Source organism: Cibotium barometz, chromosome 53 (assembly GCF_041138505.1).
Source record: "Cibotium barometz isolate CiBa-2024 chromosome 53, ASM4113850v1, whole genome shotgun sequence".
NCBI classification, from domain to species: domain Eukaryota; kingdom Viridiplantae; phylum Streptophyta; class Polypodiopsida; order Cyatheales; family Cibotiaceae; genus Cibotium; species Cibotium barometz.
The window spans coordinates 6927982-6941214 of record NC_141098.1 but is presented as its reverse complement, the minus strand read 5'-3'; the positions used below and the strand labels follow the sequence as shown (position 1 = coordinate 6941214).

At 44.6% G+C, this 13233-nt stretch overlaps 1 protein-coding gene across 6 annotated transcripts; it reads right to left on the bottom strand.

Moving 5' to 3' along the window:
- Positions 1 to 2575: 2575 nt before the first annotated feature.
- Positions 2576 to 11322, bottom strand: LOC147608238 (very-long-chain enoyl-CoA reductase-like). Of its 6 annotated transcripts, XR_015264436.1 has the most exons (9): positions 10995 to 11318; positions 10823 to 10905; positions 10641 to 10726; positions 10112 to 10151; positions 4068 to 4447; positions 3502 to 3870; positions 3301 to 3391; positions 2913 to 2981; positions 2576 to 2796 (listed from the first exon to the last, which is right to left on the bottom strand). XR_015264436.1 is itself a non-coding variant. In XM_086788961.1 (8 exons), exons 3-7 carry the CDS (start codon positions 10707 to 10709, stop codon positions 3323 to 3325), a joined length of 927 nt encoding a protein of 308 aa, XP_086645087.1. In that variant the 5' UTR covers positions 10710 to 10721; positions 10823 to 10905; positions 10995 to 11322; the 3' UTR covers positions 2576 to 2981; positions 3301 to 3322. The 6 variants fall into 6 exon arrangements, 5 of the variants coding, with proteins under 5 accessions (XP_086645087.1, XP_086645086.1, XP_086645085.1 ...); XM_086788961.1 differs by having other exon boundaries at positions 2576 to 2981; positions 10641 to 10721; positions 10995 to 11322; XM_086788960.1 differs by having other exon boundaries at positions 2576 to 2981; positions 10823 to 10899; positions 10995 to 11317.
- Between the last annotated feature and the right edge of the window lie 1911 nt (positions 11323 to 13233).

The following is a 13233-nucleotide window of genomic DNA, read 5'->3' as shown; positions in this document are numbered from 1 at the left end:
AGAGCTTTTACATCGCATATACCTTTCAGGCCACCCCGATAAGCTACCTACCATTAGGGCTACTAAAAGCTTCTTACCAAATATGCCTTGCTTCTGGCTATAGATTGGTTCCAAACCGTATCACTTAACCTCACATGCCAACTTCATAGCATACCATCCATACCTTTCCAACACATCAATAGCCTCACCACAAACTTAGGTGACACAAGAACATGTTTACCATTAGAAAGGAGAGTATTTTAATCGCTCTGCAATTTAGTGTGAAAACTAGTCACTTAAATATTATACACGTCATTTTTGACACTAAGCCACTTTAAAATCACAATCATTCCTTTACAATAGAATACAAAATCATTTTTTGCACTTAACAATACACAATCATTCCCTTGCAATAGAATACTTATGAGCTCTTCTCTTCCCTACTCTTGCTTGCATGTATGCTATTGGATCTTGCTTGCTTGATAGATGCCTATTGAATGCATTTCCAACTTTAAAGCAAGGCCCAACAACACATGCATCAACAACAATAAGGTAATCTTTTGACTTGACCAAGCATAAATTCCTTCTATCTACCATCGATTTCTACTAGCATTACCATATTCTACGTGCTAGGGTTAAGCTCACTTTACGGTAGGTTCTTCCGGCATTCCAACTTCCAACGTGAGTTTCTCTAGAATGTGTTATTTCGACCATGTTGCATTACAACCCTTCCAAATCCCCCAATCAACCTAATAAAGCCTCCTTTGGGTCTCCATACTCTACTTGGAGTACACTTTCGAGGCTAATATGCTCTTTTTTCAATGGGTGGGAGAAGGGGGTACCCCTAAAGTTTAACATGCATATCTTCCTCCTATTTAATTATCCACACATCTGTGACCCCAACCATCGTCTTGTAGGTCTTCTACCTCTAAGCTACTTCTTGAATCAATCTCATATGTATCGTCTCCTCTCCCGCAAGCTTCTATACCCTCTTGTCTAGCTTAACAAAGGTGAAATCGACTCGATTTATCAAGTTTAAGAATGCCATGAAATCTTAAAAAGCTTCCACTAGGGTATCCCATGAAGCAAGTGCCTATGAACCAATCCTTAAAGAGTAGCCAGGGACACCAAACCCCACTATCAACATAGTTGAAAGTACACAACGTTCTCTCTTCACATCTTCCAAGTCATTTTGTGGGTAGAAAACCACGAAGAGAATTGAATCACTTTATATTACATAGGATTGAAGATCTACAATGACTTAGTGGAGGTCCAGAGAATATCAACATGCTACAATATGGTTTCTCGGTTTCTTGTATTCACGAGGTAAAAGAATTCACAATTTGTACAAGAATCTTGCAGAGCACCCACTACTTGCGACTCAGAATACTAACTCCTACCAGGCTAAATGCAAAAGATCTCCAATATGCAGACACCATGTGCATGCAGTGGGTTAACCAACAATGCAGATTTCACATTAGAACGCCAAAACATAAAACCCTATCAATAAACTAGTAGCAACCAAAACCATATAAGATTCCATATAATCACTATACCTTGCACTAATTTGTTTTAAGGCTTTTCTCTTTAACTTTTAGAAGAGACTGGCCAACTCTTATGAAGAAGTGATGCATACATACACCATGGAGCAATCAATGACATGGTTATGAATTTTGACCACGTACTAATTCCTATTTGAAATTAATCAAAAAATAAATAAATCCCATTTGGAGCAAGAAAAGACCCTCGTAAAAAGTACAAAGCAATGAGTGAGGAGGAGGCTTTCTCCTAGAACCAGAAAAGGAAGCTTGCTAGCAATTTCCCAAACTTTGCACCATGTCGGGAACAAAAGAAAACCAAACAAATGATGGATCATTTTTTGTTTTTAAGAGAGATTCTTACTTGTATTTATATATATGGGTGAAATGTTTTTTTTTTAATGGAGTTTCACACCAAGACATTGACCTGTGTAGGGTCTATAAGCCTGGAGATGGCAACAGAGTTCTTCAAGCAAACTGCCCAACAGAGAGTCTGAATCAAAGACTCCTGCAGTAATCTTCCCAAATCTCCTGCAGTAATCTACATCAATGGGAGATACTCAATGACAAGACGGACATTATCGGTAGTTGATAAATGGCCAATACGGAAGATTACTGCTCATATTACGATATGCATACAAAAATTTTGTAAGGACTATTTGTGTGACAAGCTGAAGTTTGGGCACATTGTAATACCCGCTCTATTAAAAATTGTTACGAGATTAAACACAGTTTTGATTAAATGAAATCATGGCATTATGACATCTAATCTATGAACTGCAAAGCCTAGGTCTATTTTGTGATCCCACTAACCCAAGCATCACACCGATGTAGTTTCGATGGAGCTATGTGAAAACGATGACAGAACTGAAATTTTAGTATTCTATGATCAGTAGAAATTTTGAACTAGGATTTTCCCCAAAGTCTGTACGTTCTCTCTCTCTCTCTCTCTCTCTCTCCACACACACACACACACACACACACACAAATCACAAACAAGACCAATATTGCATTTTAAACCCACTTGTTTTCTTCTCTCTATTACTCACATACATACCTTTAGCCAAGACTTTTCTTGTTTTATATTCAACTTCTACAAGTAAAAATATAAACTCGATTAATCATAGTGATTAAAATACCAATTAAATCAGGGAAAGAAGCTTAAGGTAGAGTTTGAAACAGATTGTTCTGCCAGTCAGACAAACGCATGCAACTATCTATGTTGGGCACGGACTCACAAGAATCGCTGGTCTAAATTCACGTGGGGCGGGCATTATATCTGCAAGGCCATATATCATCACTCTATCAAGTCATAGGTTGCTCAATTTGAAACGGTCTTCACCAAAATTCATTTCAAATCCACCCAAATGATATTCCTATGTGTTGCAACCATACCTCAGCAATACTTAGAAGGCCCTACTCTGATGTGGTGACGTGTAAGGCTCAGGCTCAGACAAAGGCTTCCTACAAAACATGATTCAAAAATAACAAAGTTACCACTCCAAAAGCTAAAACTAACCTTGCCATCCATGTTTGAAATGAGACGTCATGTAAAAAATGGCAATTTTGAAACAATACTCCCGAAACTGAACCTTGCAGAACCAAAAGTTGAACACCCTTAAAGACCTATTTTGTCGTTTCAAACAAAAGCTCCACAATACACCCTAGCACGCAGTCTTGGAAAAAATCTCGCCATACCAAACACACAGCAGCTTTCTATGAACACTGAATTGATAGGCTTCATGGAAGCAAATCAAAAAAGAGTTGTGGCTGCAAAACTCACTAGGCTTTTCCATCAACACCGCCTACAAGAAAGGAGGCAGAACGACCCATCTGCGTGGGTACTTGGGACGGCCTTCTTTCCCATCAAAGAGCTGCAAAGGCCAAATAAAGCCCGTTGGTTAGAACCAATCTCTACCCATCCATGTTTCAAACAAGCACAAAACCATGTCAACAGGTAGATATTGGCAGAAGCCTTACTTACCTTTCTCAGCCGGCGGTGCTTGCCAAGAGCCCAATCAGTCATTATCAAGGCAGCCACCACCAGAAACGAGTATCCGGCGAGCGTCTGTGTGGCAATGTTGAACCCCAACCATTGATAAATCTCAGTTGTGTAATTTGCACAAGTGACATAATTGAATAGGAATCCCCTTGGAATCTGGTAGCCTCCCTTACCGTCTGGAGCCCTCAGGTTCTTCAAGATGATGTGGCAGTAGAAATTGGCTAGCTGGCACACAATACCGAGTCCAAATCCAATGTACATTTGTTTCTCACTAACAGGTGTGTAATAGGGGTGATTTGCAAAGTAGGCAATAAAGACGGCAAATGACCAGTAGTAGCAACAATTGCGGAATCATCGGGCTGTAGCTCAGTTGTTAAGGTGTTTCGTTGTCAAAACCCAGGTCATGGGTTCGAACCCTGCTGGCTACCCCGATTGATGCCTCACCCTTGTATACCGATTGAAGCTTGCCCCTGCTTTGTGGGATAAGGGGGGTCCCATGGGTACTAAGCCCGCTTCCTAACGCCCAACTTTTGAAAACAATTGCGGAACACATTACTTAATGGGGAAGTTGCATGACTGAATCTATGGACGAAAAAGGTCTCCATAATCCGCTTTAAGTAATGAAAACACCAGTAGATGGTGGCATAGGTCTGGACAGGATGTATCACACGCTCTGCAGGTAGGCCAACGTACTTGTACACCGGTAGAAAGTAGAAAAGAGGATAAATGAAAAGCGGACCGACATACTCAAAAAAGAAGAGGGTAGAGTACTTGACTTGAAGGCCAAGGTCTTTCAAAATAACCTTCTGATCGGAACCCTTGGAAAAAAACTCACTAATCTTTTTGTCTCCATCTAGGACAGTAGGGCGAGTCTGCCCAGGTGCCAAGGGTAGAGTTAGACGCTGCCTCTCAGGATACAACTTGCCAGCTGCAAACAGTCAAGTCCAAAACATGTTTCTGTATTCAGTTAACCATAAACATAGGATACAAAACATGTTTCTGTATTCAGTATCCATAAACACAGGATCAAAATAAAATAATCAACTGAATTGAAAAAGGTCATAAAAGGTCATCGTGGAAGTGCTTGTAAGATAGGATGGGTCTTCAACTCTATGAAGTAAGACCCCTTTGTGCTAATCTATTCAGTATAAGTAAGTGTACTTATTCATCAGGTGAGGCAGCTTCACATATGTCCGCAAATGTTTCGACAGGGGGGCACCATCAGATGAGTGCACCTAGGCACCACAAATTTTATTTTATTTTCCAACTGGCCTTAGGCCCAAGATCCTCCCATAGTTATCACTCTCCACCGCCTGTTGGCAATGTTTCATCCGCCCATAGGCACTTTTTTACCCGCCCATAGGCGATGCTGCTGAGGAAGCACCTTGAGGCATTTTGAACCCAAGACCTCCTAGACAAGCACCTTTACCACTTGAGCTATGACCTTATTGGCTTGGCACCACAAACTTCACTCAGAATCCAGCAAGAACAAGACACTGTCTGATGTGCAATCCTGACTTGACAGGTTTCCATGAAATCCATCCACCATCTCCATCCTGGACTCACACGTCTGATACCATACCCAAATTTGTGACCTCAATCTGCAGGCGCAGTTCTGACAAGGTCAAACTGGCTAACTTGCAGGGGCTGAGAGCTTGACATTGCAGGGTGAGCGGGTGAGCTGTGTGAAGTTGGCCTAGGGCCAGACAGATCAAATCCCCTCCCCTAAGGGTGGATTCACAAAGGTCCACCTAAGGGCAACCTTTTCTTGCTTGGCAAAAGGCGACCAAGCGCAACTTCTTGTCTGCCAGGTACTGTTTTTACAAAGTCTGCAGACAGCTAGAGTAAGGCATCACCCATCATGCCTAGTGGCAGATCCAAAGTGCAAAAACCAACCAGCCTGGACAATTGTTAGAAGTCATCTCCTGTCTACTTTTATACACCAGGGCCTTTGTTGTGGGTGTGCCCGCCCTTATGAGGTGTTTTATCATTTTTCCTCACTCCCCGTATTTTTTCCCTATTTTTCCCATTTTTTCCAGTGGTGTGGAGGGATGCCAGAGGTTGGCAGGAGCACCTAGTGGCTGGCCGACTGTCCCATCTGCAGTCTTGTGGCTGGCCGACTGCCCAGACATCAGTCATGGAGTACTTCACTGCTGGCCGACTGGATGTATGCAGTCGTGGACTTCTTTATTGTTGGCCGACTGCTCATGCAGTCGTGGAGGGCCACCAGTGCTGGCCGATTGCTCACATGGGGCATATAAATAGGCCCCATGCCCCCACCACTTCCTCATTCAGTTTTCTGCAGGATCTTGTGTATAGAGAAGAGTTTACACACCTATCTCTCTGTGTTTCTTGTGCTGTCTATTTTCTGCATTCTACTTGCTCTTGTCTACCCAAGTTTCTTGTGCTGTCTATTTTGTGCATTCTACTTGCTCTTGTCTACCCAAGTTTGGTTATCATTTCCGTTGCATATTCTGACATGGTATCAGAGCCCTAGGCTCGTGATAGATCTTGGGAGTTTTTCTGAGCAAGAGGGGGAGCGTTAGGCTGCTGATTGGTGGACTGTTTTGGACTGTACGGGAAGAGAAGGTGCAAGAGAAAGGCGGGCCAAAGGTGCTGGACAGCCACTTGCAGGTTTTACAGATTTTTATTTCCCACCCGCCCACCCTTTCAGTTTTCTCCCCGCGATGGCAGATTTACTAGAGATGGCTGAGAAGCACATGAAGATTCCGACTCTCCCCACGTTCCCAGTGGATCGTCAGTTGGACGGATCCAATTACGGCATCTTGAAGGTCATGATGGAGTCTGTGCTGGAGTCATATGACCTTGCTGATTTTATCATCATCGGGGTTCCACGGCCGGAAGCAGAGGAAGGGGAGTTACTGTCGACGAGGAAGGACCGAGAGGCACATGCACACATGTGGGATCGTGTCAACGCCATGGTCCGGTCGTTTATTTTCCTCAACTGCACACCACAAGTGATCAATCATGTAAAGCACATGACGCTGGCGAGAGGCATATGGGAGCACTTGGCTTCTTTGTATAACAGGGTATCACCCATGAAACGGATCTCCTTGGAAGTGCAGATGCGGGTTATGAACCCTGCAAAGTCCTCGACGATACGGGAACACATTAACAAGCTGCAAGCCCTTCAGCAGGAAGTCCTACAAGCTGGGAAAGAGATATCATTTGAAGACATGGCCATCACTTTGCTGTCCCACTTGCCTGCTCAGTATTCTACTTTCTATTCCTCATTGATTTTACGAGTGGCAAGCTCAGCACCATTACCTGGGAGGAGCTTGTGCCAATGGTCTTGGACCAGGAGGAATGTTTCACGAACCCTCCTCACGGCGGAGGTTCGAAGGCCTTAACTGGCCAACGATCGAAAGGCCGCAATAACAACAAGGGCAAAGGGAAGGCTTCACCAAAGAAGTCTTCTGAGAAGAAGTCTGATTCAAAACGAGAGAAGCTGAAGGCCGAAAGATCCTGTAATGATTGTGGCGAGAAAGGCCACTATTGAAGGAAGTGCCCTAAGCGGACAGGGAAGAGTGCTGATTCCTCAACCTCAGCTGCAAAAATTCCGGCATTTGTGCACTTAGAGATGGTGGACTCCGACGATTCATCATCTTCGAGCAAGGAGGCAGTTGGCTTCACCGCGAAGGATACCCGGGAATGAATTCTCGACAGTGGTGCTTCCAAGCACATGACTCCATCCCGTGACTTCTTTCTGGATCTGAAACGGCAGTCAGGTCGCATCTTTATTGGCGACAATTTCACTATCCCGATACATAGTGAGGACCGGATGGAGATTATTCCCGACGGCAAGGGGAGCTAGCATGCTTCCCGTGTTCTTTATGTCCCTGCTCTGGGTTTTCATCTTCTGTCAGTGCATGAAGTATGCAAGACTGGATTTCGGGTGGAATTTGAGGAGCATTCAGTTGCTCTAAGGGACCGTGAGTTTGGCCAGGTTGTTTGGGAAGGCGATGTTGGTATCTACAAGCTCTCTGCACTCTCCTCATTGACAGGTTCTCAGATCGGCGATTTGTGGCACTTTCGTTTTGACCACTTAAATGTGGATGCATTGAGGCGAGCTTTCCGAGACCAGATGGTGGTTGGCTTGCCAGATGTAGGTAGTAGGCAAGGGCGTTGCAGTTCTTGCATACGTGGTAAGCAGCACAGGAAATCCTTTCCAAAGCAGGCTTCCAAGCGGGCTTCGAAACCATTGGAGTTGATTCACACTGATTTGTGTGGACCTCAGCAGACACAAATGGGTCTTTAAGACCAAATATGCGTCTGATGGATCGGTGGACAAACACAAAGCCAGACTTGTGGCTAAAGGTTATGCTCAGCGGCCAAGCATCGACTACGAGGATACCTTTGCACCGATAGCGCGGATGTCCACGATTCGGACCGTTCTAGCCCTTGCTTCTTCTCAGAGGTGGCCCGTGTATCAAATGGATGTAAAATTTGCGTTCCTTAATGGTGACCTGCAGGAGGAGGTGTATGTTGAGCAGCCTCCAAGCTTTATTGTTTCAGGATCTGAAGGGATGGTTTACAGGTTACGTAAGGCCTTGTATGGTCTTAAGCAAGCTCCTAGGGCTTGGAATCAGAAGATTGATTCCTTCTTTATTCGGACTGGATTTCAAAGATTGGTTGCAAATCCAAACCTGTATCTCTTTCGGGAATGCGGCATGGTCACGCTTATCATCCTTTATGTGGATGATCTCATTCTCACTGGCGATCATGTGGAGCACATTAGAGTGACGAGGCTGCCTTGTCAAAGGAGTTTGAGATGACCGACTTAGGCTTACTCCACTTCTTTTTGGGATTGGAGATCTGGCAGACCCAGAAGAGGTTTTTCGTCTCTCAGCAGCGGTATGTTCATGAGTTGCTTGAGGCCTTTGGGATGGAGAACTGCAGGCCTATTACTTCGCCGATGGACCCGAACACAAAGTTAACCGTTACTGATCCTTGTGAGCCAGTTGATGCCTCGCAATACCAGAAGTTGGTTGGTTCATTGATCTGGTTGCTGAACACCACATTGGACTTGAGCTTCTCCATGGAACTATTGAGCTCTTTTATGCAGACGCCATTGAAGACTCATTGGGACGCAGGATTGCGGATCTTGCGGTATCTGCAAAGTACGAAGGATCTAGGACTCTTTTATACAGGAGTAGATGGAGTCAGGCTCCAACTCAGATTGGGGAGGAGATCCAGACACGAGGAGATCTACTTCAAGATACAATTTCACCCTCGGCTCAGGAGCAGTTTCTTGGAGCAGCAAGAGACAGCCAACTATTACCCTTTCTTCGATAGAGAGAGTACCGGACTGCTTGTGGTGCTGCTTGTGAGGTTGTATGGCTGCGAAGGTTGCTAGGCGAGATTGGGTTTCCACAGAAGGAGCCCACAGTCATCCAGTGCGATAACCAGAGTTGTATAGCTATTGCTCGGAACCCGGTCTTCCATGCCCGGACCAAGCATATAGAGATACAGTATCACTTTGTACGTGAGAAGATCTTGGCTGGTGACATCTTGCTACTTTATTGTTCGACGGAGGACAATGCGGCAGACCTCTTCACGAAGTCTCTACCTCAGGCTACGCTCAGGCGGCACTCCAGCTCCCTTGGGTTGGTTTCACAGCCAGGAGCTGAGAGGGGGTGTTAGAAGTCATCTCCTGTCTACTTTTATACACCAGGGCCTTTGTTGTGGGTGTGCCCGCCCTTATGAGGTGTTTTATCATTTTTCCTCACTCTCGTATTTTTTCCCTATTTTTCCCATTTTTTCCAGTGGTGTGAAGGAATGCCAGAGGTTGGCAGGAGCACCTAGTGGCTCGCCGACTGTCCCATCCGCAGTCTTGTGGCTGGCCGACTGCCCAGACATCAGTCGTGGAGTACTTCACAGCTGGCCGACTGGATGTATGCAGTCGTGGACTTCTTTATTGCTGGCCGACTGCTCATGCAGTCGTGGAGGGCCACCAGTGCTGGCCGACTGCTCACATGGGGCATATAAATAGGCCCCATGCCCCCACCACTTCCTCATTCAGTTTTCTGCGGGATCTTGTGTATAGAGAAGAGTTTACACACCTATCTCTCTGTGTTTCTTGTGCTGTCTATTTTCTGCATTCTACTTGCTCGTCTACCCAAGTTTGGTTATCATTTCCGCTGCATATTCTGACAACAATCTGGGTGAAGCACAGACAGAGTGAGAAATATGGGACCTGACAAGGGTCAAATCTGCAACTTCCTCCAAGCAAGCCAGGAGCTTTAGCCATATGGCCCGCTTTACTTTGTTCAAAACAAGAGTTAAGTTCAAATTATAGAGGGTGTCTGTCCACTCCTTGTAAAGAGCAAAGTGAAGACTTCTTCCCGGACACTATCACCTCTCTGAGATGCACAAAGCCCCCCTTACACATGATGTCAGTCAAAGCTCATTGCCTGTTAGTCCAATTTGATGTTACAGAATCAGTGAGAAATTGCAATCTCATATCAAGCTCCCAGATTCATAGATGCTACAAAGCACACTCAGCCAGAATTTTCAAACAATGGACGCAACAAAGCAATACACTAAACCTTAAGACCCATAAAGTACTTACTTCGCTTGTAGAGTGCAGCTTTGAGATCCTTGACAGTGGCCTGATTAAGAAGACATACGAAGCAAACATAAATTCATAGGCTGACCCTTAACATAAATTAAGTTTCTCATTCCATATCAGATGATTCAGATCAAAACACTCCGCTAGCAAAGCCTACAAAGAGAAGTGCACTAAACCATGCTCCAATCCACAAACAAAATTGCTCAGAATGCTACCCAAGAAATTGCATTGGTGGATCCTTTTAGATCCGATGTATGTACAGAAAATTGATGTAATGCAAATCATCGTGCGTACAGACAGGAGCTGCAACGCGAATCAATGTAAATAAAGCCGCAATCCCCATTCGTCTGTGAATATGGATGACCTTGCAATGCAAATGGAGTGCACATACATGAGGTTGAAAAAAATCTGCATTTGTACGTGTATGAGGTGCAATACAACTCGATGAATGGACGCGCATGAGTACGGCACACCCGAATGTATTCGTATACACCAGTTTAGGCATATACTTGCGGCAGATGAAACTCACACTGTCACGAAGCTCAATGCCTCCTTTGACGATTTCTCTTCCACTCCGCGAAACCACAGTCACCAACATGGCGATGCCCCTCTGCTCTGTAGAGAGACAACAAACAGTCTTCAAAACCCTACTTGCAGAATCCTAGAGCACAGAATCTGGAACCCTAGCAACAACAGTGCAGACCACAAAACCTTATGATATCCGCAGATGTTGGCTATGGCGATGTGCAAGAGGACTTGCTTCAGCAACGAGGCGGCATTGAGAGGTACTATAGCTAAGACAAAGAAACAACGGCTTACACAGGAAGCCAACCCTAAAACAAGCGCAGGAAGAAACCCTATAAAAAACACAGAAGAACTGTACCTGTGTGTAACAGTGTGCGTGTCTGAGTCCTGAGCTCCGGTGATGGCGTAGATCTCGAGAGGAAAGTAGTCGGATAACAGTAGCTGCACCGCTGAATTGGGCCCTGTTTTCGGATCACCGGCTTTAATAGCTGCCTCCTGGGGCGGCCCAGAACTTTGAAGAATGTACTCCACCATTAAATAAAAAATAAATTTCAAAGTGTTACAGGCTTTTCCCATGCACACCAGCAAATTCGCCATTGCATTCCCACCAAAAAGCTATTTTAGCGGTAAGGGACGGGGTTGCCTTCTGCGCGGATGGACACGATGGGTCACCTCACACGTGGATGAAACCCAATCAAGTTTGAAACTGGAGTTTAATTTTCTCTTCGGCTCTTCCCCTGCACAAGTTTGTCTCCTCTTCCCCTTTGCACCAAGCCTCAAGTGTGAAACGCTTTCCTCTACAGTTGTGCTACACGTAGATGGGTTCAACTGCTGCTGCTGAGGTTGGTGCACATTCCTTCATCAATTCTCTCCTTTGTTAGCAAAGTTGTACTGCCTTCCTTTTTTTTTAGACCAATAATATATATATTATAAAAAGGAAAAAGAAAACTTTACATCAGACCCACAGTCAGCCACATCAACAGCAGCATCCACCATTAAGCAAGCTACACACCAAATCCCATCTATCATCCTCTGAAACAAAAGAAGACTCATCCCAAGACAACTAGTACCTAAGTAAAATACAAGCCTCAATCAAGGCTTCAGATGCAACTAGTACCTAAGTAAAATACAAGCCTCAATCAAGGCTTCAGATGAGCAGCCCCTCATACCCTGTTTTTCCAAGACCTCACCCTTCACCTCCCCTTTCTGAAACCATATTTTAATTGTTGGTCTGGTCCCCACTGGATTCTCAATAAATGCCACGAAGATGTAGCTTGCTTGTTTGACCTTCTTATACCATCTCTTTGTTCTAGGTCCATACCAAGCTGTCTTAGTCTTCACCCCCTGCTTTCTGAGACCCTGCAAATTAATACACTTGACAATTAGGCACAACCCAATATGTCTGCAAACTGACCCCCCATGGAGAAGGCTCAGATGATAAAAAACTGCAAAGATTGAATCAACTAAAACAACTCATCTCCACTCATTTTGTTAACCAAGTATATAGACCAGCACATACAAATACATTTATGCATCAATCCCTGTATTACAAGCTTTCTGAAACACAATGCAGTTTCTGGAATTCCAGATTTCCCATAAACAACAGCACCTGATAATATTAAAGATCATCAACATGTTCATCATTAGCTGTCCATATGCCAAACAGTCAGTCCCTCCATTGACCATGCACCCCTAAACAGCTCTGGACCCATTTCCCAATCTTAACCCAAGCTCCTCTAATAGCAGGGCAAATCCCAAAATGTATGTTTCCCATCTTCCAAGGCAGTCCTGCATCTAGGGCAGCATCCACTTGTAAAGTTCCTTTAAACCAATTTAGAGCCGAGAGCCAATGGGCAAAGCTCTCATACAGACTCTCCACAGAAAAACCTGAGATTTAGTAGGTATTTTCATTTTCCATATTGCCTTCCACTTCGTTCTCCAACAGTTAGAGCTCCAATTCACTTTCCATAATCTGCTACAATAAATGGCATTGTCTTCACTTACTCTCAAAGCACTATACAGAACTCTGGTTGTGCCTCTATCCAACTTAGAACCATTAAACCAGGACCAATTCCTAATCCAGCAAGTATCATCCATAACAGTGGATGTCCAGCCTTTCTGCACCTCCTCCAACACATGCCTAACCAGTTGTGCTTCTTTATTGGACAAAGCAAGATCCATCTCCAATTGCTCAGGCTCTTTCCATTCCACTAATGCTTCATCCCAGCAATCCTTAAATCTCCTCAACCCCTTATTGTTCAGTCTTTTGGCTATTATGGGGTCTTGTAAGTCTTTTGGCTATTATGGGGTCTTGTAAGGCTAAAGGGGGATTGAACTTATTAGTCCACCATATCCCTAAACACAATAAAGAGTTCCCTGAGGCTCTTTTACATCCATCCCATACCATGAGTTCCAACACCTCTTTCCATTTAGTACACAGCATCCTGCACAGTGGGGACCCAATCATTTTGAGAGGGGCAAGAGAAAACACTTTGAAAGATCCCTGCCCCCTCCGCGCAACGGATTCGGGGGTGCTAGCAACGGAAGTAGCACTCCTTGCGCGGGGCAGGATCCCTCACTCGGGGCCTTGCCCACGG